This window comes from Chiloscyllium plagiosum, unplaced genomic scaffold (assembly GCF_037043375.1).
Source record: "Chiloscyllium plagiosum isolate Xiang-an unplaced genomic scaffold, Cpla_swu_hap1 HiC_scaffold_39, whole genome shotgun sequence".
NCBI lineage: Eukaryota > Metazoa > Chordata > Chondrichthyes > Orectolobiformes > Hemiscylliidae > Chiloscyllium > Chiloscyllium plagiosum.
In genome coordinates, this window is record NW_028270177.1 from 82,782,913 (window position 1) to 82,809,932 (window position 27,020).

A 27,020-nucleotide genomic window follows, 5' to 3' on the forward strand; every position below is an offset into this window, starting at 1 on the left:
AGTGACAGGAGAATGGAAGATCAGGATAACCTTTGGTTTTTCCATACAGAACGTAGGCGATCCCAGCTTTGTCACTGACTCTGTTTTACACTCCCCATTGTGGAGAGATAACATTCTGAGGAGGAAGTACAGTTGCCTGGACTGAATGAAGTGCAGACAAAGCACTGAAAGGTGTCTCTGGAAAGTTACACAGTGAGGAAGATATATCGTAACCCAGCAGATCTTATTGCTTAGAAGCTAGAACCATTACAGTGCAGTGCAGGCCCTTCGGCCTTCGATCTTTCACTGACCTGTGAATAAAAATGTGATGCCCAGACACAGGGGATATTTCTCATTGCTAACGAAATACAATATGCGGCATATATAAGCAAAGCATTTAAGGTTACTTCCTTGCTAAGACCTTTGGGTTTCAAAGTTGGGAAGACATGCCGAAATTGTGCAGGTCATTAACGAAGTTCTTCTGTAATATTGCGTGCAGTTCTTGTCGTCCTGCTACAGGAAGGATATTATAAAGCTGGAGAGGGTTCAGAAGAGATTTACCAGGATACTACGTGGAACACCTTATCTACTGCCTCGGGAGCCGATAAGCAATGACTTCAACATTGAATTAACCCGTTTCCCAACGTCCGCTTCCCCAAACACAGCCTGGATCCCACCCTCCAACTCAGGTCCGCCTTCTCGAGGGGACTTACCCGTTCCTCTTCATTCTCAGCTACCCGCTCCCCGCAGATCCATCGCGATCCCCTCCAATGGTCGCCAACCGATCCACTAATGTTCCCTCAGTCCCATACACACCACCCCATTTATCTCACAGACCCCTTCCTCTTCTCCAGTCCTGAAGAACTGTCCTGCTTGAAACTCAACTCTCTTGCTGCTCAGATGATGCCTGATCTGCTGTGCCTTTTCCCACCCCCATGCTTTATCTGCACTGAATTCTCCAGCATTTGCCTTCCCCATTGTCTCTTATGTACAATTCCCTCTTAACATATCCATGCCTTTTTTTCTGTTTTAACCAAACCTGTTCTCGGCACATTTTATCCTCAGATCATGGACGATAAAAATTATTTCAATGTTTTTTTTTGATATTGTAATGCCTGATCAATAGTTCCAGGGTCTATGTTTTCATGTATGAACAAAGAAGCATGTTTATATTCCGGTAAACTTCTGGAATTAATACCATATTCAAGGCAGATTGCACGGTTACACATAATGGATCCGCCGTCTCCAACATTACTTCTTCAGTCATCCTCACTTATCCCATCCAGAATGAGTAAAGTTTGAACGTTATTTTGAATTTTATTACGACAATATTGAATTGAAAGGGGTTTACTGGAGGTGTTTGTTCAGCGACTGTGATTAATAACAGTCTCTGTGGATCCTAAATGTGTCCCTGCAGGGTATGCCTCTTCTATTAATTTAATACTGGATTCAATGTGCAATCACATTGTATGAGTGGGAGCATCACTGACAGTAACAACAGGGATCAGCAGCAACAGAGAGAGCGGGAGGAGAGATCAGATTCTCGGAATATTAGACAGGAATGTTATGACAATGGATCAAAATCTGAGAACATTAGACTGGAATGTTACAACAATGGACAGAAGTTTATCCGAGGGTCTTTACTGGCTTTCTCAGCCTTGGATATCATTAGCATCGCGAATTTATGATGTACTGGTTGTTATTCAAGCTGGTTATTTTCCTATCCTCGCTATAATTGGTTTTCCTGGTAAGTAATCTTAACTGCCTATGTCACCAGGTTAAACTGGATTGCTGCTCATGTCATTTAACATTTGAAAGGAGGAAGTCAAAACTTTCAATTCCAATCAACCATTCCATTATTTACGAATTATAATGGGCAAACGATTCATGACAAATTATTCACCATTATGCAAGGAGGAAACAGACTGCTCTCAAACTCCATAATGTTTTCTGTCTTGCACAGATTTGTATTTCCATACCATCCCCACTCACTAATCCTGCCCAGTTACACCATCATGATATCCCAGTCTCCTCTTTAGGCTTTGTGGAATGTCTGAATAAACTATCGTTTGAGCCTTCTTTTTAAATCTGCATTCGACATTTTCATGTCCCTTCTAACCACGTGTCTATTACCGAAGAATTGCACTTGAGGATGTTTAACATGTTTTCTCCACAGAATCTTTCAGGCGGGGAGACAGTACATGATGTTTAAGTCATTGACTCATAATTAAGAGCCACAGAATAATAATTTGTTGATATCTGCTTGTCCTGTATACTTTAGAGAAGGCAATGAGGCATCCTTCCCTGGTTAGGTTTCCATGTCACTGCAAACCCACGGCAATATGTTGTACTCTTTCCTATCCTGTGGAACCAGTCACTCAGTTCAACATGCTCGCCTGACCAGGGCTGCACACATCCAGTGAGGGCAGAACAGAAGTAAAGTTCGCTCTCTTCCTCTGACAGTTTCTCGTTTTCCTACAGTTCATTTCCCTTCAGGTTTGTGGCCATTCCCTGTTTCAAGTGCATTCTTTCTGATTGAGTCTCTTCCCAAGAGTGATGTTAATCTCCATGGGAACATCTGGTGCTGGCTGTATTGATGCTGACATACAGATGTAAGAAACGTTTAAATTCCATGTTAGTGGGGATGCACTGAGAAGGAATGGGCTTTGATGTCCCAAAAAGAAGTGTAGACGGGTAAGTGATGGCAATGAATTATTGTTATGATCATGCCTGAGAGCGTTGTTGAGACAGTTTTTTGGGGTATTGTAAACAGATTTTCTGTCCTGTAAAAAAGCTGATCTCATTGCAACAGAGACAGTGTAAAGGAAATTCACCAGACTAACCAATGGGACAATGTTGCCAGAAGGAGTGAGTGAAGAATAATTTGCAGTGCTATGACAGAAAAAAAGGCGATTACATTGAAATGTTGACAGCGATGGACAATCACTCATTATGTTCTAAACAGACACTGAGAAGGTGATAAATTTTAAGGCTTGCATTTTTTTAACTCGGGATACAAGATACTGGATATGTAAGTGCCTTTGAGGATACTGTCCTCAGTTAAATACTACCTTGATATCAGCGTCATTCACTCTTATCTTAGCAGTTGCGTTCACCTCTTTTATTTATGTTAATAGGTGATGGGGTCTGTCTATGAAGTGTTTTCTTCTGACAGAAGGTAGCGAATGTCAACAATTATAAGGTCGAAATATTTAGGGGAGCGAGATAACTGAATGTTTTCAAAGGGGAGGTAGATGGGTTGATGACCTGTCAGGGAGTTGAGAGCTGTAAAGAGCTGGGCATTAAACAGGGGTTTATGCCATCAGTAGGCCACCACTGATCTTATAAAATGGTGTGAGCTTCCGAATTATTCACTCCTGCTTCTTATGTCATCATGGTAGTTAATTCGGAAATCAATGATTGTAGTTTTCATGGCAGGTCAGTGAGAGAAACGTATTTTGTGAGCCGTCTCTGGGCGAGATACGGGGCCGATATTCACAGTGAATCTAGATCTACAACATGACCCACAAAGGAAACACCAGTTGTTGATGTGAGAATCTGTATAAAGAAATGGGAGACCTCTTACGTACCCAGCCTGGATTTTCCGATTCCATTTTCCAACCCAAACCAAACCATGTGTGACAGTCTTGCGGAAGTGAATGATATTCTGTGTTACTATGGACCAGTATTTGGAGCAAATGTTCTCCATCTACGTCTGTGTAGACTGTTTTAAGGAATTAATAGAAGATAGTAACATAGGACGGAGGAGCAGGAATGGGTCACTCGATATTTTGTTACTGCTCCACTATGCAGAAAGAGAGAGTAAGCAATTAAATTACACGTTTACAAGGGAAATGGACAGGTTGAATAGACTGCAGCTGTTCGTTCCACTCAAAGGGTCGGCTTCCTTACAGTCTGATACCAGGGAGCGGAGAATGGAGAGTAGGTTAATAGCACAACTATGACACAAAAACTTCAGTTCTGTCTTCACAGAAAAGGACACGAATAAATGAGAAAGGGAAATAGAATGAAATTAGTGAATAAATTTCGTTGGAAGAAAATATTGGAACCGAAATTGACCGTGCAGAGAAAACATTAACATAAAAAAATGACGTGAGAAACATATTGAGAAAACGACTGCTAGACAGATTACGGTGAAACATTAGAGACAATGAATTTGAATTTTTGGGAAGAATTTTTGTTAGAGTTCCAAGCCTAGAGTACAAAGTAAAAACACTTGAGAAGGCGGCTAATAAATGGACATGCTGTTACATGAGGAGAGCTGACAGGAAAGAGTGAGAAGGAATAAATAGATGTGTGTCGAGGTGGAAGGCTCGTTGGTCATCGCAATGCTCGCGGCTTCGTGCCAGCTATTCCGAATATAGGTCAAACGTTTGGTTGGGGGAATCAAATGCAAAATTGCCAAGTCTGCTGATGGTACTAACCAATTTCGAATTGTGAGTGGGTGAGAAGGATGCTCAAAAGCTCCAGGATGTCTGAGACAAGCGGCGTAAATGGGCAAATACTTGGTAGATGAAGAGCAATGTGTATCAATGTGACATTGAGTGTGGTTGGTTGGAAACAATAAAAGAGCAGCTTACCATTGGAAAAGGGATTGGTTGAGAACTGTTGACTTATAAGAGGATTTATGCTGTTTATTTGTTTCCTTCTGCACCGCGCTCCGAGGTCCACGCATGGCAGCGAGTTCTAAAGCCACAAGTCAATCCAGTATTGAGAATGGCTTTGGCGCTCTTACCAGTGTACACAGACCCACCAATTTGGAAACTGTAACACTGAAATGACTCTGGATATCAATGTATGCCAGTGACTGAAAGCAATGTTGCAGGAACAGAGAACTGGAAGTGCAATGAAGAATGACCAGACTGGTTTTTGGAGTGACAGACACACTGAGGGCGCAGAGTTTGGGAGCAGAAATTTCCATCACTTAAAGCTGAGGACGTCAAGGTACTGAATATAAGTAAAGATTTCTCGAGACTAAAGTAATGGAGAGAGAGGAGGAGAATTCTGTGGGGATAGCAGATCAACCATCACAAGTAATTCCCGAATAACGTGATAGCTGTGATCCTGTAAAAAACTGCATTGCTGAACATCGGACAAAAAAAAATAGTGGAACATCTGCGTACAAAAATGGTAAGTGATGAACTGCAAAAAAATATAAGCAAAAATCAATTCATACGTAACAGTTAGCTTAAAAAAAAGCTGTTTGAGCTGAAGTAAATCTTTAAATCATATATATTGGGATGAAATATTACAGTAAATGCAAGATTTTAACACCACAGTCACTGACGATACCACTGTGATGTTCATGAAGTTCTTCACCAGAAAGTGCGTGAGCTGATTGACCACATGATGCCAACGCAAATTCTCACAACAACGATTTGAACTAAATTTCCTCCAAAATGTGGACTAAAATTCACAGCTTCAAACACGTTTCCAAGGCTTGCAGAACAGATTGCATTCCTGTTTTAGCTGGAGACACTGAATTTGAATTCTGCAGACAGTGCATCCTGATGCTGGTCTTTCCTATTCAGCTGGTGTTCGGCATGGAGTCACCTAAAAATGAAAGGGAGCTCGCTTTAGAAAGAAAAATCGTTTCACAGCCACATCTCGTTTAAATAACACGCATTAAAGGGGAATGGTCATGGAGTCGCAAATTCGAAGGACCGACGGGACTAATGCAGTTTATATTTCTTGGTGGTTATCCCATTAAGATATTTGTACGTTTATGAGAAAAGTGCGCTGAGAAGGTTTTCAGCCGTGAACTACAATAGGGAAGATTCAATGTATTGAATTACCTACTCCTTTTCCGATATTTCTGTGCAGTCTGTGGGAAAGCTCTGGAATTGTAGTCACAAGCTGTCAGATGTTAGGAAGAGTACCGCTGCAGAGTCGGCAGGACTGAGTTTCCCGTTTGCTTTTCAAATGTAGAGGTTGGTGCTGGGTGTTCTGTCTAGGTTTATTCTTTAAGACCTAGGTGCAGTGGGATACAATTGAATGCTTTCCTTGCCTGCTTCAGAGATCACTGAAGAGTTTATCACATATCTGTGCCCCTGGTGTCACTTTCAGGCCAGACCAGCAAAACACCAGTGATTTGATTTCTGAAAGTACATTGGAGAAGCAAATCGGTGTTTACAGACAACACTGGTTTAAAGATCATTGTTAATGACACCAGATTTTAGATCTCGAAATCTTACTAATTGCTTTTAGCTTCCTCCAGCTGAAACTTTATTGCTGGAACAGCACAGCAGGTCGGGCAGCATCTAGGGGACAGAAGATTCGACGTTTCGGGCACATGCCCTTCTTCAGGAATGAGCAGAGAGTGTTCAGCAGGAGAAGATAAAAGGTAGGGAGGAGGGACTTGGAGGAGGGGCGTTGGAAATGTGATAGGTGGAAAGAGGTCAAGGTGAGGGTGATAGGTCGTAATAGGGTGGAGGCGGAGAGGTCAAGAAGAAGACTGCAGGTCAGGAAGGCGGTGCCGGGCTGGAGGGATTCGGCTGAGACAAGGTGGGGGGAGGGGGGATGAAGAAACTGGTGAAGTCCAAGTTCATCCCCTGTGGTTGGAGGGTTCCCAGTCGGAAGATAAGACGCTCCTCCTCCGACCGTCGCGTTGTTGTGGTTTGGCGGTGGATGAGTCCAATGACCTGCATATCCTCGGTGGAGTGGGAGGGGGAGTTGAAATGCTGTGCTACAGGGTGATTGGGTTGGTTCGTCCGGGTGGCCCAGAGGTGCTCTCTGAATCGCTCCGCAAGTAGGCGGCCTGTCTCCCCAATATAGAGGAGGCCACACCGGCTGCAGCGGATGCAGTAGATAATGTGGGTGGAGGTGCAGGTGAATCTGTGGCGGATATGGAAGTTTCCTTTGGGGCCTTGGAGAGAAGTGAGGGGGGAGGTGTGGGCGCAAGTGTTGCACCTCCTGCGGTTGCAAGGGAAGGTGCCGGGAGTGGAGGTTGGGTTGGTGGGGGGTATGGATCTGACAAGGGAGTCGCGGAGGGAGTGGTATCTACGGAAAGCTGATAGAGGAGGGGAGGGAAATATATCCTTGGTGGTGGGGTCCGTTTGGAGGTGGCGGAAGTGACGGCGGATGATGCGCTGTACATGGAGATTGGTGGGGTGGTAGGTGAGGACCAGTGGGGTTCTGTCCTGGTGGCGGTTGGAGGGGCGGGGCTCAAGGGCGGAGGAGCGGGAAGTGGAGGAGATGCGTTGGAGGGCATCGTCGATCACGTCGGGGGGGAAATTGCGGTCCTTGAAGAAGGAGGCCGTCTGTGTTGTGCGTATTTTGAACTGGTCCTCCTGGGAGCAGATGCGGCGGAGACGAAGGAATTGGGAGAATGGGATGGCGTTTTTACAGGGGGCGGGGTGGGAGGAGGTGTAGTCCAGGTAGCTGTGGGAGTCGGTCGGTTTGTAGTAGATGTCCGTGTTGATTCGGTCGTCTGAGATAGAAACAGAAAGGTCTAGGAAGGGGAGGGAGGAGTCCGAGACTGTCCAGGTGAATTTGAGGTCGGGGTGGAAGGTGTTAGTGTAGTGGATGAACTGTTCAACCTCCTCGTGGGAGCACGAGGTAGCGCCGATACAGTCATCAATGTAGCGGAGGAAAAGATGGGGGGTGGGGCCAGTGTAGTTGCGGAAGATGGATTGTTCCACATACCCTACGAAGAGGCAGGCATAGCTGGGGCCCATGCGGGTGCCCATGGCTACTCCTTTTGTTTGGAGAAAGTGGGACGATTGGAAAGAAAAGTTGTTCAGGGTGAGGACCAGTTCAGTCAGTCGAAGGAGGGTGTCGGTGGAAGGGTACTGGGTGGTACGGCGGGAAAGGAAGAAGCGGAGTGCTTTGAGTCCTTCGTGATGGGGGATGGAGGTGTACAGGGACTGGATGTCCATGGTGAAGATGAGGCGTTGGGGACCGGGGAAGCGGAAATCCTGGAGGAGGTGGAGGGCGTGGGTGGTGTCACGGACGCAGGTGGGGAGTTCTTGGACTAATGGGGACAGGACCGTGTCGAGGTAGGAGGAGATGAGTTCGGTGGGGCAGGAGCAGGCTGAGACGATGGGTCGTCCGGGGCAGTCAGGTTTGTGGATTTTGGGCAGGAGGTAGAAACGGGCGGTTCGGGGTTGTGGTACTATGAGGTTGGAGGCGGTGGATGGGAGGTCCCCTGAGGTGATGAGGTTATGGATGGTCTGGGAGATGATAGTTTGGTGGTGTGGGGTGGGGTCATGATCAAGGGGGCAGTAGGAGGAGGTATCTGCGAGCTGGCGTTTGGCCTCAGCGGTGTAGAGGTCGGTGCGCCAAACTACTACTGCGCCTCCCTTGTCAGCTGGTTTGATGGTGAGGTTGGGGTTGGAACGGAGGGAGTGGAGGGCTGTGCGTTCCGAGGGTGAGAGGTTGCAGTGGGTGGGAGGGGTGTGGGAGTTCAGGTAGCGGTTAATATCGCGGCGGCAGTTTGCAATAAAGAAGTCGAGGGCAGGTAGGAGGCCAGCACGGGGTGTCCAGGTGGACGGGGTGTGTTGGAGGTTGGAGAAGGGGTCGTCAGCTGCCAAAGCACTAGCCTAGTCTGGACGATTAATCCAGTGACATTTCTACCGCAACACCATCTCCACGTTAGGACCTATTGGAAACCATATTGAGCAGGATACTTCTGTGCTACTTGACAGCTCTGTCAAAATTAACTCCCTTCAATGTGACTGTTGTGATGAGACTGAGTGCGTAGTAATTGCTGAGTTTGTAATTAATCCCCTCTTTGGACACCGGACGTAATTGAACGATTTTCTAAATTACCAGGGAGATGTCAGATTTGGAGATGTTATGAAACAGCTTCCCCAGGCACACAGGCTTGGTGTGCAGCACAAGTCTTCAGTCTTATTGCAGGAATGGTATCAGGGCCTTTGTCTTATCTACAGTCTTCAGCCGCTTCTTCATGTCATGTGCAGTGAATTGAATTGGATTAAGTCTATCATTTGTGATTCTGTGGGCATCATGACAAGTGTGAGTTGCATCATACACTCAACACTTCTGGCTGAGGATGGTGTAGATCCTATTACTTTGTCTTTTACACTGATGTGCCGGGCTGTACCATTATTACTGAACGAGGTATTTGTGGTTGCATTTCCTCTAGTGAGTTGTTAAAATGTGTATCATCATTAATAACTGTTGTGGCTTTGATCTGATGTGTTCCTTAAGTGCGGTTGTGTTAACGGGTTGTCATCAGGTTTAGGTTTGCATGGTCCTGGCATGTTCACCCACACTCGTCACTTTATCATAGATCGGGGAGATGGTAATGATAGACTGTAGGAGTATTCCGGGTAAAAGGTTACACGTTGTGATTCACAGCACCTCATGAATGCTTGGTTTTGAGCTGCTGTATCTGCAATGCAATTCAGCTGTCTGTCACCAAGTTCACACTGAAATTCATTCACAAATCAGCTCTGCATTCAGTGACCTACTCTGGTTTCTGATGTGGGAACACTTCAATTTTCATGTTCTCATTCTTTTGAGGTTCTATCCCGGGTTTCAGGCCTCCAGTCTGACACAGTCCTCAAAACAATTTGATTGATTTAATTCAACTGTTTAATTCATAAGAATCTTTTGCCTTCAGTAGTGTCATAGTCTGTGTTTGATCGGCTTGTGTTTCTCTTTGTTTCTCTCCCCGACCATAATTAATAGCTCCATTGTGTCAGTGATGACAGCTTTGTGTGGTTTTGGCATCAATGAAATTGTGAAACTGTTCGCATCAATGAAATTGTGATACTGTTCGCAAACATGCGTTTGAGCAGCTTTGACACACGTCTTTGAAACTTGTTCAAAATCAGGAATTGCTGGAGAAAATATGCAGGTATGGCAGCCTCTGTGGAATGAAAGCAGACTTAATCTTTCAGGTTCAATGCCCTGCATCAACGATTCTACTTTTAATTTTTGCTTAATATTTCCATTATCCACAGCTTTTTGCTTCATTGATTATTTGCCCGGTTCAGTTCTGAAGAAACCAAAGAGATCTCATATCATGTTCGGAGACAGAGAAACAGAATTAAAGTTTAAATTCATTTGTGAATGTTCTTCAGAACTGGAAATGATTGGAACATTGGCTTTTAATCTTTTCATAGCAGTGTAGGGGGGGAGGGGTGACAGGAAACAAGAGGGTGCAGTACAAAAGTCAAACAGGCTTTTATTTGTGTGTGAAAGAGAAACAAATGTAAAAGGGCTACAAATTTGGGTTTAAATGGGGCAACTGATTCTCTCCTTTGATTGCAATGTAACCAAGACACGGTCTTAGGGAACCCAGGAGGGAAAATCTATGAGAAATGGAGAACAATCATAATAGGATGAGGCTGTGAAATTATGGAATTGATTATTACCTCCGATAGGCTGTAACGCGCCAAACTGTAAAGAGTGGAGTTGCTTGAACTTGAGTTGTGCTCCATTGCAACATTGCAGCAGCACAGGACCGGAATGGTAGTATGAGAGTAGTGAATTGGGAGGCAATAAGAAGGTCAGGGTTACTCCAACACACAGCTTGGAATTGTTCATCAACACAGTGTGCTTGGTCTTCCCAATGTCAAGGAGACTGCGTTGTGAGCTGCAATGACAAGAGACTGATTGAAAGAGTACATCTGTAAGGCGTATGCTGGGTTGCTAAAAAAATGAGGGATGAGTCGGTGATCTTTTCAAATATCTGGCGTAATTTCTTTTTCGATATGTACAATATGGTTGCACATTTGGAACTCAGGAACAAAAGCTTTAGTTGTGCCACTTTGACGGTTTCTTTTAGTCTATTTACTCTCACGCGCTTTCCCACATCCTAACAACAGGGACTAAGTAGTACTTTGTTCGTCTCATATGCTCCTGCCTGCTTTGAATCGATTTCCTTTGTTTCAACAGCACTTGCAATTCTGCTGTTCCCAATAACTTTTTGACATTTAACCCTTGTTATTCTCTTGATTAATCACAAAACTTTCAGTGAACCCACACCTTCCTTCTTTTTATAATCTGTGTATCCTCTCATAAACTCAAGGTTCTACTAAGCCTTCTTACGAACAATTTCAACTTGCTTCGCATACCTGTAATTTCCTGTCTTCTGTATCGTCACTCATGAAACGGGGGGTTATATTTGCCAGTCCTCTGGTACCCTCCCTGACTCCAGTGATTCCTGAAAGATTACTAAAAAATCATCAACAGTAACTCCACAATCTCCCCAGATATCTCGTTTGGATTATGGGTTGCATTCCATCAGGTCTGGGTGATTTTATCCACCTTCACACCTTTCAGCTTCCACAGCACCTTCACCTTAGTTATGTTCACTGCACTCACCTCTGACCTCTGACTCTCTTGAAGTTCTGGCAGGCTTTAGGTGTCTTCTACTTTGATGACTGATGCAAAGTGTATATTGAATTCCTCCCCAATTTTATTGTCTCCTGTAATTATTCCAGCCTCATTTTATGGCTGCCTAATGTTTTCTCTTCCCTCTCTTTCCTGTTATATACGTGAAGACCTCTTTCCATCTTCTGTTATATCATTAGCAAGCTTAACGTCTTATCTCATCGTCTCTTCTCTTTTCTTTCATTAGTTACGCTGCGCTGAAATTTAAAGGCTTCTCTATCCTCTGGATTTACAATAATTTTAACAACTTTGTATGCTATCTGTTCTGGTTTTATGCTGCCCCTGGCGTCCATTTTCCCTCATGGCTACGTTGTTCTCCCCTGAGCATGTGTCGTCTGTCTTGGGTTGAATTTTGATATCCTCCAAATTAACCAAACCAACCCTTGCCATTGTTGCTCCATGGTTTTCCCTGCTTAGTTTCCCTTCCAAATAAGTCTAGCCAGTTCCTCTCTCTAGTTGTTTTCATTAAATTACTCAATTGTAAGTACAATACATCAAGAAGAGAGCAATAGATATAAACTGAAAGAAGTAGAATTTAGAGATGGGATGCGGACAATGATTGGAGGATTGTTGACTAGACACAAAGAGAGAAAGAGATAGAATATTCATGAGGAGATGTAATAGATGAGAAAGCTAGGTTATCAACAGAAGGAGATGTACTTCCCTTGTTTTCGCAATTCCTGTGTGCTGTCGTAGTTTGTACAGTGTATGTGCAACAGACAGCTAATTTTCAAATGTTGGGTTTGATGCCAGATTTTTCATCTCCAATAGGATGACAGTCACTAGCTATTGACAGAGGCCATCAGGCCAACGTGTTTATTTCCTGTTAGAAAGGCATTAATTGAAAGAAGTTTGGACACCACCAGAAGCAGCAATTTATAACACAGATCGAGTGAATAGAACAGGGAATACCAGAAAGGGGAGAGAACGTTGAGAATAGGGGAACAGGCCACTTCAGATGAGTATCAAATAATGTTTTAATGTTTCATAAAGTTTAGAGAACCTATGCATCATATTTCGTTAACCATGTTTCCGTTGTTCATTCCGAATATGTTGTGCAAATATGAACATACTTACCTATCTGCTCACACACTGATTAAACAGTGTGAATAAAATCTAGAAACTGGTGAATTCGACGTTGATGTCGGATAGTTGGAGGGTCCCAACTGTCCTCCCAAATATCTGCTTCAACCTCCCTTCCGACCTATCACCATCGCTCCCCACTCGCATCTACATATCTCCTTCCAAACTACCTTTCACCCAACTCCACCCCCACTGACCTATTTATCTCTCAGCCCCATTCTCACACCACCCCAACGATGCTGATGAAGTTCTTCTGCCCGAAACGTCAACTCTCCTCCTCCTCTGACGCTGGCTGACTGGCTCTGTTTTCCCTGCTCCACACTTATCAACTCTGACCTCCAGCATCTGTAGTACACACTTTCTCTCAGCCTCTCATATAAAGGGATGAAATTATTTGCACTTTGATAGACAGGCTACCCGAGAGGGTTACAATATGTGAAGTGAAATTTGGCATTCTCCTGCGTAAGATCAGGTGAGAACTCCAAAACAAGATTGGGGAAGTTAAAAGGGGAGTGATTGACAGAGTGTAAGTTCCAGGAATACATATTGTTCTTGAGAACGATGTAATACGATTCAAGGTGGCAGTGGCACCCCTAGTTGTGGAGAAACCAAAGAAAGGCCAGCGAATTGAGGAACTGAAAGAAAAATACCCTGGAATTTTTCCAGACTGTGTCATAAGTTACAGCAAGAAACAAAAACGAAAGAAAAAGACAAAGTAGTTGATATTCAGTTAGCGGACACCGTGATTGATGCAATGGCACAGGAATAACCTGAACAGGCAGACCGTTAGGCAGACATGTTTTGTCCTGAAAGGCTAATGCATTACAACAGAAATATATACTTTGAAGCATACTTTGAAAAGGAATCGTAATGTGTTATCGAGTGTTGTTATGCTGAATATAGAATCCTAAAACGAAAATGAAGAGCACGGCAAATTGTTGCAAAGGGGAAAAGGACAGAAATGCACCCAGATTGTGTTGTCAGTAGCATACAGGCAGGGAGAGTTGCACGTCGCACGTTACTTCCCAATAGCAGGTCATCTACATGTGCAGAAGACCCAAGCGAATGTACAAAAGCATTTCTAATGGCCTCGAATGCACAAGTATGTGCTTACGTTTTACTGTATGTTATACATTACAAATGGTAGGTAAACCGTAGGCAGCAATAAAACCAGCACATTTGTTGTCACTTCCTGCGTTTGAAAATGATTTCACGTGGGTTACGATTGGTTGCGCAGGTCCGCTGCCTGGACTAAAAGTGGGAACCAGCATTTGCTAACCTTAATGGACATGTCTACCAGATTTCAGGAGGACACTCCATTATGGCGTGTTAAGGTGAAAATGGTGGTAGACGAGTTAGTATCTGCCTTTACGTGGAATGGTCTACCCAGAGAGATTCAGTCAGATGAAGGGCCTAATTTTACAGCTGGGCTGTTTAAGGATGTCGTGGATAGCTTAGGCAAACAGAACTTTAAATCAAGTGCGTGCTATCCTGAATCCGAGGGATCCTTGGAAAGTTGCCATCAAACGCTGAAGACCATGTTAAGAGCATGCTGTCAAGATTGCCGAAATGATTGGAATCAAGGTATCTTGTTGGTAGCGTTTGCCATTCGCGGTGCACCAAATGAATCTACTCAGTTTATTCTCTTTGAGGTAACATTCAGATATAAAGTGAGAGGCTCTTTTTAATCATTCAATGAGCAATTGCCCAGAACACAGTCGGAGATCTCATATTTGGATTATTTCACTAAGGTGTGGGAGATATTGTATCAGGTAGGTGAGTTCGCTAAACAGCACCTAAAGAGGACACAGCGCCAAAATGAAGCAAGTGGCAGATAAAAAAACTCGAACACTCGGGTATTTTCCCATTAAGGTGACGTATTAGTATTGTTAGCAGTGGTAGGAAGTCCCTTTAAAGCCAGATTTAATCGCCTTTCCAAATTCAAAAAAAAAAATAAGTCAGGTAAACTGTCCCGTCAAGATACCCGGAATAAAAATGTTTTTGATGTATCATGTGAATACTTTGATTCCTTACAAGAATAAAAATATGGAACTGGAGATCATTTTTTAGTTACTGCCCTGCAGAGTGAGGAATCAAATCCATATATCATAGATGTTTAGATGCCTCGAAATCGTTTAAATAACAAGGAAATCGTTGAGGACTGGTATAGGATAGTGCGTTATCTATCGCAGGAGCAAAGACTCCAGTTGATTGTATATTACAGCAATATGAGGACATTCGCAGAAATGAGGTGGCAGGACCAACAATATTCTTCATGTAGTGGAAGTAGAGAATACTGTTACGATAAGACAGCATCTCTATCGGCTTAATCCTGTCAAAGCCACACATGTCTAGAAGAAAGTGAATGATGTGCTCAAAAATGATATTATCGAACCGAGTCAGAGTGAAAGGACTTCACCAATTGTTTTAGTTCCCAACCCTGACGGGACTCAACGGTTTTGTGTGGACTATACGAAGGCCAAGGCTGTAACAAAGTCGGAGGTCTATCCAATACCAAGTTTGACTGACTGCATACGTAAAATTTGACAAGCCACAGACATCATTAAATTGGACTTACTGCATAGCTATTGGCAGCCAACTTTATCAGAGAAAGTGCGAGACGTTTCTGCGTTTGTCGAGCCAAATGGGCTAGATTAATTTAACATAACGTCCTTTGGAATGTATAATGCATCAGTCACATTGTAAATACTCTTGAACAGAGTGCTGGCCAGATCAACCAATTGTGCATTCTATCTGCATGATTGAGTGATCCTTAGCAAGTCCTGGAAAGATCACATGATAGAGATGTCAGAGCTCGTTGAACGATTACAAGAAGCAAAACTGATTTACAAAATTAAAGAAAACAGAATTCGCAAAGGCAGAGGTGACGTTCTTGGAACATTACTTTGAACGTGGAAGGTTCACCCCAAGAAACGTAAAGACAAGGCCACGGGAGAATTTCCACGAGCATCCTCGAAGAAATAGTTGGTTTGATTCTTTTGACTGAGTGGATTCTCGCGGATTTTTTTTTTCCAAAGTTCAGCATTGTTATGGCACTGCAGATGGATTTCCTAAAGAAAAATACCAAATTTTGTTGCTCAGAACATTGGTAGAAGGCATTAGAAAATTTAAAATCAGTATTAACTACAGCACAGGTTTTAGCTGCATCAAATATTTCAAAAACCTTGAACATTACGATTGATGCTAGCGATATAGGTGCTGGACATGTACTGATACAGGAAGATTGAATGACCAATTGGCTACTTGTTAACAAAACTCAATATACAGGAAAAGAAGCTCCACTATTTAAAAAACAATTCTGATTAGTACTGACCTTACAACATTTTAATCTCTATGTGACAAACAAATTGTTGGAGAAGGTTGTGCACAACAGTGTCAATTCCGTCGCATGCTCAGAACGATTTAAGCACTAAAATGTGAGACTGTTTCATTGGAGTCTTACGTTACAGACTTTTATTTTCAAAAACGTACATTTTGTGGGCCGTTAAAATGTGACAGCAGATGTGTTATCACGGATTTAAAGGAAAATGTGCAAATACGATTTGACTTATTCCAATGTAATATATGTGTGCAGAATGAACATGAAAAGTATAACGTCATTTCATGACCTCTGTATTTCATAATCGCGGGATTAAAAAATTAGAGGGAAAAAATAAAGCAATCATTTCATTCTAATGGTTCATTTTATATTTAAGGGCAGAGGCATTACGAAGTCAAAATCACGTCTGGTCACTTTCAGACAAACATGTTTTGTTGAATTTAAAGTACAGGCACAGCTGCAAGCTCAAGGTCGGTCTGTTCCAAACGTTAAACCAAGCTGTTAAATTGATACCTGACTATTGTTTTTTTTTGGACAACAATTTTAATTTGATCAATTAATTTAAATAATGCTCAAGATACCAAAAGCCAACGGAGTTTGAATTTTCTTGGTTTTATTTCTGGAAATCAATTAAATTTTGAGAATCTGATGCGTCATGGGAAGTACACAAACCGGCATTAGAATACTGGAGGGCAAACAGCTGCCATCGAAAAGTAGAACAACTGCTGGACAGCTAACTGTCCATCTATACCACTCTCCCTCAAAGATACATTTTCCTACTTACGGTAAGCAACAAAGAAGATGACACAGGAAGACCAGCAGCTGAGTGAGTGAACACAGCCAAGAAGACAGAGACTGCGTGGTTTTGAGATTAATTTAATGTAATCTCTTATTAGTAGGTTGTTGGAACAGCATATTTTTGTAGAGATGGACTCAGACAGAAGTTACGAAAAGGGGGATGTTGTTGTTTTCTGTTCACTACTTGGTGTTCTTGTTTTGGAGACTAAGTGCAGAGTTATGGTAGCGCAGGTAGTGGAAAGTTCCTCCTGCAGAATGTTTGAGGTAGGGGTGAACACCGATGCTCCTGCTGACTTCATCTGCAAGGAGTGCAGCCAGCTCCAGCTCCTCACAGACCGCGTTAGGGAACTGGAGTTGGAGTTGGATGAACTGAGAATTTTTCGAGAGGCTGAGAGGGTGATAGATGGAAGCTACAGGGACATAGTAACGCCAGAGAACAGAGGTAGCTGGGGAACAGTTAGAGTTGGGAAGGGGAGGAAGCAGGCAGTGCAGGGATCCCCTGTGGTCGTTCCCCTCAACAATAAGTATACCGCTTTGGATACTGTTGGGGGGGACGGCCGAGCAGGGGAATGCTGCAGTGACCGGGTCTCTGGCACGAGGTCCGGCTCTGAGGCTCAGAAGGGAAAGGGGGAGAGGAGGAGAGCGCTACTTATACGAGACTCTATAGTTAGAGGGACAGAAAGGCGGTTCTGTGGACATGGGCGAGACTCTCGGATGGTTTGTTGCCTCCTGGGTGCCAGGGTCCGAGACGTCTCGGACCGTGTCTTCAGAATTCTTAAGGGGAAGGGTGTGCAGCCAGACGTCGTGGTGCACGTTGGAACCAACGACATATGTAGGAAGAGGAGTGGGGAGTTCATTCAGGAGCTCAGGGTGTTCGGCTGGAAGCTAAAAGCTCGGACGGACAGAGTCGTCATCTCTGGGTTATTGCCAGTGCCATGTGACAGTGAGTCAAGGAATAGGGAGAGAGTGCAGTTGAACACGTGGCTGCAAGGATGGTATAGGAGGGAGGGCTTCAGGTATTTGGACAATTGGACTTCATTCTGGGGAAGGTGGGACTTGTACAAGCGGGACGGGTTGCACCTGAACCAGAGGGGCACCAATATCCTGGGAGGTAGGTTTGCTAGCACTCTTCGGGGTGGGGGGGGGGGGTTAACTAATTTGGCAGGGGGATGGGATCCGGACTTATAGTCCAGCAAGTAGGTTAGCTGTTTTTCAGGATGTCCAAGAATGTGGAGAAGGTAGCACTGACAGGAAATACTTGCAGACACAGAGATGGATTCAAGTGTGTATACTTCAACGCAAGGAGTATCAGAAATAAGGTGGTGAACTTAAGGCGTGGATTGGTACTTGGGACTACGATTTTGTGGCCATCACGGAAACGTGGACAGAAGAGAGACAGGAATGGTTGTTGGAGGTTCCTGGTTGCAGAAGTTTCACTAAGATTAGGGAGGGTGGTAAAAAAGGAGAGGGTGTGGCGTTTCTAATTAGAAATGGTATAATGGCTGCAGAAAGGCAGTTCGAGGGGACCTGCCTTTGGGGGTGGTATGGGCTGATGTCAGAAATAGGAAAGGAGCAGTCAACTTGTTGGGTGTTTACTATAGGCCCCCCAATAGCAGCAGAGATGTGGAGAAATAGATTGGGAAACAGATATTGGAAAGGTGCTGAAGCCACAGGGTAGTAGTCATGGGCGATTTCAACTTCCCAAATATTGATTGGAAGCTGTTTTGATTGGACGGGGCGGTCTTTGTGCAGTGTGGCCAGGAAGCTTTTCTAACTCAGTATGTAGATTGTCCGACCAGAGGGGAGGCCATATTGGATTTGGTACTCGGTAACGAACCAGAACATGTGATGGGCTTGTTAGTGGGTGAGCATTTTGGTGATGGTGACCACAATTCTGTGACTTTCACCTTGGTTGTGGAGAGAGATAGGTGCATGCAACAGGGTAGGTTTTACAATTGGGGGAAGGATAAATACGATGCTCCAAGGTAGGATCTGAGGAGCAAAAGTTGGGCGCATAGGCCGTGAGGGAAGGATGTCATTGAAATGTGGAACTTTTTCAAGGAACAGAAACGACGTTTCCTTGATATGCATGTACCTGTCAGGCAGGAAAGAGATGGTCGTGTGAGCGAACCTTGGTTGACGAGGGAGGTTGAATATCTAGTAAAGAAGAAGAAGGAGGCTTACATAAGACTGAGGAAACAAGGTTCAGACAGTGTTGGAGGGATACAGGATAGCCAGAAGGGAGCTGAAGAAAGGGATAAGGTGGGCTAAGAGAGGGAATGAAAAATCTTTGGCTGGTAGGGTCAAGCATAACCCCAAGGTCTTTTATGCGTATGTGAGAAACATGAGAATGACTAGAACGAGGGTAGGTTAGATCAAGGACAGTAGTGGGAGACTGTGTATTGAGTAGGAAGAGATAGGAGAGGTCTTGAATGAGTACTTCCCTTCAGTATTTACAAACGAGAGGGTCCGTATTGTTGAAGAGGAGAGTATGAAACGGACTGGTAAGCTAGAGGAGATACTTGTTAGGAAGGAAGATGTGTTGGGCATTTTGAAAAACTTGAGGAAAGACAAGTCCCCCGGGCCTGAAGGGATATATCCTAGGATTATGTGGGAAGTAAGAGAGGAAATTGCAGAGCCGTTGGCAATGATCTTTTCGTCTTCACTGTCAACGGGGGTGGTATGAGGGGACTGGAGAGTGGCGAATGTTGTGCCTCTGTTCAAAAAAGGGAATAGGGATAACCCCGGGAATTACAGGCCATTTAGTCTTACTTCGGTGGTAGGCAAAGTAATGGATAGGATACTGAGGGAAAGGATTTATGAGTATCTGGAAAGGCACTGCTTGATTAAGGATAGTCAGCACGGATTTGTGATGGGAAGGTCTTGTCTTTCAAGTCTTATTGAATTCTTTGAGGAAGTGACCAAGCATGTGGATGAGGGTAGAGCAGTGGATGTAGTGTACATGGATTTTAGTAAGGCATTTGATAAGGTTTCCCATGGTAGGCTTATGCGGAAAGTCAGGAGGCATGGGATGGTGGGAAATTTGGCCAGTTGGATAGAGAACTGGCTAACCGCTCAAAGTCAGAGAGTGGTGGTAGATGGTAAATATTCAGTCTGGAGCCCAGTTGCAAGTGGATTTCCGCAGGGATCAGTTCTGGGTCCTCTGCTGTTTGTAATTTTTATTTATGACTTGGAAGAGGGAGTTGAAGAGTGGGTCAGTAAATTTGCAGACGATACGAAGATTGGTGGAGTTGTGGATAGTGAGGAGGGTTGTTGTCAGCTGCAAAGGGACTTAGATATGATGCAGAGCTGGGCTGAGGAGTGGCAGATGGAGTTCAACCCTGCCAAGTGTGAGGTTGTCCATTTTGGAAGGACAAATAAGAATGTGGAATACAGGGTTAACGGTAGGGTTCTTAGTAAGGTGGAGGAGCAGAGGGATCTTGGGTTCGATGTTCATAGCTCTTTGAAAGTTGCTACTCAGGTGAATGGAGCTTGTTAGAAGGCCTATGGTGTTTCAGCGTTCATTAGCAGACGGAATGAATTCAAGAGTCGTGAGGTGATGTTGCAGCTGTACAGGACTTTGGGAAGGCCACATTTGGACAACTGTGTGCAGTTCTGGTCGCCTCACTTTAGGAAAGATGTGGAAGCTTTGGAGAGGGTGCAGAGGAGATTTACCAGGATGTTGCCTGGAATGGAGAATAGGTCGTTCTAGGATAGGTTGAGAATGCTAGGCCTTTTCTCATTGGAACCGCGAAGGATGAGGGGTGACTTGATAGATGTTTATAAGATGATCAGGGGAATAGATAGAGTGGACAGTCAGAGACTTTTTACCCGGGTACAACAGTGTTACAAGGGAACATAAAGTTAAGGTAAAGGGTGGAAGGTATAGGGGGATGTCAGGTGTAGGTTCTTTACCCAGAGAGTGGTGGGGGCATGGAATGAGCTGCCTGTGAGAGTGGCAGAGTCAGAATCATTGGTGACCTTTAAGTGACAATTGGATAGGTACATGGATAGGTGTTTAAGCTAGGACAACTTTTCGGCACAACATCGTGGACCGAACGGCCTGTTCTGTGCTGCATTGTTCTATGTTCCATGTTCTATTCAAATTAAGAAACTAAATTATTATTTGTCTTTATGCAGTGGAATGTAGGAGTTCTCTTTCACTTATATTGTAACAGATTAAAGGCAAGGGTAGCTAATCTGGGTGTTTGGATTAATTAACAGAGGGATGCGACATATGCAACATAAATGCCCATCCACGCTAACCCATTTTCCTGCAGTTGGTCCACATTCTTTCATCCGTTCCTCTCCATATGTTTGTCCAAGTGCATTTTAAATGTCCTTAAAATACTCACTTCAAACACATTCACTGGCAGCTTATTCCATATGTGTACCAGCGTCTTTGTAAAAGCGTTGCCCCTCAGGATCCCTTTATTCTTTCCCCTATAAACTTGAACTGATGCCCTCTATCCTTCAATTCTCCAAAATTTGGAAAAAGACCGAAAGCGTTCAAAGATCCATGCCCCTCATGATATGATACACCTCTATAAGTCACCTTGTCAGTCGCTTCTACTGTAAAGAAAAATGTCCCAGCTTGTCGAAACTCTCCCTGTAACCTCGACCTTTGGATGGTGGCAGCATGCTTGTAAATTTCTTCTGCACTCTTTTCAGTTTAATGAGATCTTTCCTATAACAACGTGACAAAAATTGAACACAATGGTCCAAATGATATCTCGCCAAAGTCCTTTATAACTTCAAAGTTTGTGAGAAGATTTGTAGCTCGGTTGCTCGTTGCTGTGGTTCTGTTCGCCGAGCTGGACGTTTTTGTTGAAAACGTTTCGTCCCCTGTCTAGGTGACATCCTCAGTGCTTGGGAGCCTCCTGTGAAGCGCTTCTGTGGTGTTTCGTCCGGCATTTATAGTGGCCTGTCCCAGCCGCTTCCGGTGTCAGTTTCAGCTGTCCGCTGTAGTGGCCGGTATATTGGGTCCAGGTCGATGTGTTTGTTGATGGAGTTTGTGGATGAGTGCCATGCTTCTAGGAATTCCCTGGCTGTTCTTTGTTTGTTGGTATCTGCAAGTAGTTGTTGTGCTTTTTGGATGTGCTCTGCTTTGTCCAGGATAACCGTCATTTTGCCTTTGTCTGCTGGTAGTATGATTATGTTCTTATCGTTACTTAGTGATTTTAGTGGTTCCCTCTCCTTGGTGTTGAGGTTATGTGTTTGTCTTTTCCTTGTTATCAGGGGTACGATACTTTATCTCACTGTTTGTTGTGTCTCTTCTGTTAGTCCATTGTTCCTGAGTGTGCATTCTGGTGCTGCTAGGAAGTCTGCTGTCTTGGCGTCCCTGTGGTTGTAGTTGAGTCCCTTGGCCAGTATTGTTCTTTCCGTGTCTGTGAGCTGTCTGTGGGAGAGGTTTTTAACCCAGGTGTGTGTTGTGGTGTCCTCTTTGTTGTGTGTTAGTTTGGCCATTTTTTCTTTTAGTACGAAAGGACATGACCAGCTATCCCTCTAGCCACACACGCAGACGACAAGCAACATGAATTCGACTGGGACAACACTACCATTATTGGGCAAGCCAAACAAAGAACAGCCAGGGAATTCCTCGAAGCATGGCACTCATCCACAAACTCCATCAACAAACACATCGACCTGGACCCAATGTATCGGCCACTACAGCGGACAGCTGAAACTGACAACCGGAAGCGGCTGGGACAGGCCACTATAAATGCCGGAGGAAATACCACAGAAGCGCTTCACAGTAGGCTCCCAAGCACTGAGGATGTCACCTAGACAGGGGACGAAACGTTTGCAACAAAAACTTCCAGCTCGGCGAACAGAACCACAGTCCTTTATAACTGCAACATAAGTTACCAACTTCTAGAATCCATGGCCGGAAGGATGAAGGTCGGTGTGCCTTATCCACCTGTGACTTCATTTTCAGAGACTAGTCAACCTGAATTCCAATATGTCCCTGTTCCATCTCATCCCTTCAGGCCCTGCCATTCAACATGAACCTTCTACTTTGACTTGACTTTCCAAAATTCAATACCTAACGCTAATTTATATTAAACTCCATTTGCCATTTTCATGGCCAACTTTCCCAGTGATCAATGTCCTGCTGCAATTTCTAATAACCTTGCTCATTGTCCACAAAACCACCTATATTATTTTCATCGGCAAATCTGCTAATCGGTTCTTGTATCATCCTCATCCAAATCATTGATAGCGATATCAAACAGTAATAATCCCAGCACCGACCCATGAGGCACTCCACTACTCACAAGCCCCCAGTCCGACACGCATCCTCACACCATTTTCCTCTGCTTCCTAATTACAAGACAGTTTTGTCTTCAGTTTGCCAGCTCTTCCTGGATTCCATGTGATCTATCCTTCCAGAGCAGCCAAAAATGTGGAGCCTTATCAAAGGCCATACTAAAATGTTTGGAAACTACATCTACTGCTCTGCCCTCGTCAACATTCCTGGCGACTTCAAATAACTCTAACAAATTTGTGAAGCATGCTCTCCCATTCACAAGGCTATGCTGACTGCTTCTAATCAGACCCTGTTTAACTAATGACGGCAATAAATAGTATGTTATACTTAATTGTAATTTGATTCAATTTATTAAGTAAACCCATCTTCCTGCCTTTGTAGAGCTTTCCTAAGAGAATATTTGTGTCATTCTAATTAGGTTTGATCTTCTTTGTGACGAATGGCACCCTTCACACAGAACCAGATTATGGCACAATTAGAAGAGAGTGAGGAAACTGAGTGTTTAATTAGTAGAGCTGTAGGTGAAAAAGAGACGGTCAGTCTGAAACTTGAGGGTTGGCAGCGATCAGTTATTTCAAAAAGAGACATTTAAAAAGTGAGAAATTACACACATTACCCAGGATTGATTGATTTTGATTTATTGTGGTATATACCTAAGTACACGGAAAGGTTATTTGTGAGCAGTAGAGGCAGAAGTTAGTATTCATGGACAGAGAGATTGTTGGGTGAAACTCGACTTGGACAGAGTAAGACCTACAGGTTACACTACACAGTAAGTGCACGAGAAAAGTTCAACATGAACAGATCATAGTAAACATGAGCAGACATATCTTAGGCTGAACATAAACTTGGACAGAGTAAGACATCCAGGTTACACTACAGAAGGCATGCATTCGACAAGTTCAACATGAACAAGATCAATAATATTTGAACTTACAGTTTCCATTAATTAGCCTAACATGGTATTCGTAATAATTAATATGTCTCAGTGACTCTCGCCACATTCATGTGCAGTTATTGTGTGACCCTGCACTGAACGTCATGTTGATCACAAACCCCGACAACAGCCACAATGTCTTACTTCTGAAACAGTTAGTCATTTCCACGAACTTCTAACCTCTGTAGAGAACAGCAGTCTTTATTCTGGGAGATGAAAGATGTCTTCTTGAGATTTCACACAAAATATTTCGCTTCCTTCCTCACTGGTCGAAAACCACATTAAAATTCTACATGTGTACCATGAGCATTGGAGACACAAGGAACAACGTGGAGCACTCTATCTGTGCAGCCTCTGATCCACTTGTTTGTCATGCTAGAGTATCAATTCGGAGAGTGTGATGGCTTCAGATGCCGGAGATCAAAGTAGAGCGTGTGTTGCTGGGAATAGCACAGCAGGTCAGGCAGCTTCCCAGGAGCAAGAGAATCGGCGTTTCAAGCATAACCCCTTCATCAAGAATCAGCATCAATTAACCCAATCTGTCTCAGTGTACATGACTTGAGGGGTGAATAGCCCCCTCATTTTCCTGTGTAAGTGACTGAAGGTACCGAATGTCTTCTTCCTTTATGATTCGACCATGCCAAGTTCCAGATCGGGTGATCCCTGTTTGCTGTTTAGCAGCTCGGTGTGTGACTGATTTGACAATGCTGTAGCTTAAGGTTGTTATATTATCCTGGTGTCTTTCAAGAGAGGAATTGATACAATTTTACCAAGCCGGCTCGTTAATACCACTGAGTAACCAATTTGGGAGACCTTGGGATGATTTTAATGCAGCCTCGGTGGATGGGGCCAGCTCTCACCGAAACGGATTTCAGAGCCTTTGTTTCTCAATAAAATCAGAAGCTGTTCGTGTCTCAAACGAGTTGAAAGCTTCAGGGAATGTCTCCACGTTGCTACTTTTTCTGCATTTTCTCTGGGTGCTATTATTTCTTTCTAGAGTGGAGAAATGATTCTGACAATCCCTGTTTCTTAAAATTCATTTTTGCCAAGTGCAATCTTTATGAGATGTTCGTATATTGGAACAGTTAATTAGTAACAGTGTTTTTTTTAAAGATCTATCATTCTGCTAAGTTCTCCGACAGAGTTAAGCTAATCGATATTCCTTTTTCTTTAGTGTTATTTTATTTATAACATTTAAATAAATTGTGTTTTGCTTAGCACCGAGTAGGTTAGCTCGTCACATTGCATGTGGAACAAACACTTTACGTTTCCTTTCGAACAAGAAAACGTTAGAATCTTTGCTACCGCCTTAAACTATTTTTGAGCGGCTCTGGTGTGGTCCACACCACTAGATTCCTTGTGTTCCTGTATACGAGGCTGGTGGGTTCGATGGTTATTACTGTTCGACTCCACTACTGTCCATGTGCTAAATCGCTTGCTCATACACCTGTGAAACTAGCGTGAGGTGCTGAATGGACTCTTCGTTTTTAACTGTTGTAATAAGCACAGTCTCGCGGTATCGTTACTAGAATGTTACCGATTCATGAACAGCACAAGCCTGAATTGTATCCGGGTCTTGCCGCACATGGACATAGAGGAGTTCAGGAGCTGAGGGAAGCAAATTATTCTGAACATTGTGAAATTTTCAGTGACCATCCCACTTCTGATCTTATGGTGTGGGCCGGAGAGTTGGAGAGTGGGGGCGGGGAGACATTGATGAAGCAGCGGAAGATGTGTTTGCGGAGGATGTTACCCTAAGGATATCCCTGAGATTTGATAAAATCCTTTGTGCTATGATTGACTATAATCAATGTGGAGGTTACTCTGATTCTCAAAAAATCCTGTTTTGTTCAACTTTTTGATGTCATCTTCACTCAGCTACTGCCTTGATATTTGGTCCAGCCACTCTTACTACCATGTGTCCACCTCTTTTGTTCATATCAATAGGTCATTCAATAGGAATTGGAAGCGTTTCCTTCAAACAGAGACTTATGAATGTCAGCAACTCCCTACTCCAGATTTTTTTTGGAGCTAGAAGACTGAATGTATTTGAAGAGGAAGAAGATGCATATTTATCTGTCAGAGTATTGAGGGCTATGTACAATAAGGCATTAAAGAGGATTTCAGACTGAGAGCGGATCGGCAATGACCTTAGTGAAGGGCAAGGAAGGCTTCAGGTGGGGGATGTGAACGACATGCGCCTATTTCTGATGTTTTCACATTATGTTATTGGAATGTAAGTGAGTGTTCGTTTCCGGGAAGTTTTCTTATTCAATGTAGCAGTCAGGAAGATCAGAGGATGTTGTGAGCCATCTCGGTGTGGGGTACAGGGGTTGTATTCACAGTGAATCTGGGTCTCGAACATGACCAATAAATGAAGCACAAGTTGCAGAGAGGGGAAGTTCTATAAAGAGAGATAAGGGGCCTCTTTCATACCAAGTCTGGGTTTTCCAATTACATTTTCACAATGACCCCAAACCGTGTGTGGAAGTCTGAGAGGGATGAATGGTCTCCTCTGTTGCTGTGCACCAGGTTGAAGTAATAAGTTGCCTCCAACAACTCCCATCTAGCAGGTTTCAGGGCCTGATTGGAACATAAGAATATAGGAGTTACGAGAAGGATTGGGTCATTAGGCCCTTCGAGCCTTTCCAACAGGGCCAAAGATGATGGCTTATCAGGTCGTGGGCTCAAACCCACTTTCCATTTTTCCCATTATCTGTGACTCAATTCTCTGTCAAATATTTAACTAAATCAGCTTTGAATAAATGTATACGCAGAGAACTCATAAGCTTCCAGTGAACAGCTTTCCCACTTGAAAGGTCCTTTCAGAATTCTTCCTCATCCCTCTTATAGAACTAGAGATTCATAAAGCATAGAAATAGATCTGTTAGTCCAATCTGTCCACTCCGAATAGGTACACAAATCTAGTTCAAACTTATTTGCCAGCATTTGGCCAATATCCCTCCTATTTCAAACACATTTTAAGTGTGCAAGTGTACCCATCTTCACCGCTTACTCTGACAGCACTTCCTGTGCATATATCACTCTCTGTGTGAAACATTTGCCACGAAGGTCCATTCCAAATCACTGTCCTCTCGCCTTCGAACTATGCCCTCTTGTTTTGGACTCCCCCATCCTGGGACACAGACCATAGCTATTCAGACTCTCCATGCTTCTGATGATTTAATAAACAACTATAATGTCATCCTGCAACCTCTGACACTCCT

At 43.7% G+C, this 27,020-nt stretch overlaps 1 protein-coding gene across 1 annotated transcript in view; it reads left to right on the top strand.

Annotated features, from left to right (window-relative positions):
- The first annotated feature begins 1,590 nt into the window (after positions 1-1,590).
- The window catches only part of LOC148138793 (putative G protein-coupled receptor 139), a 76,579-nt gene continuing 51,149 nt past the window's right edge, over positions 1,591-27,020 (top strand). The window contains exon 1 of the mRNA XM_087981370.1: positions 1,591-1,726. Coding sequence (XP_087837496.1) covers positions 1,594-1,726 — 133 coding nt within the window. The 5' untranslated portion in view covers positions 1,591-1,593. The remainder of the gene's footprint in view (positions 1,727-27,020) is intronic.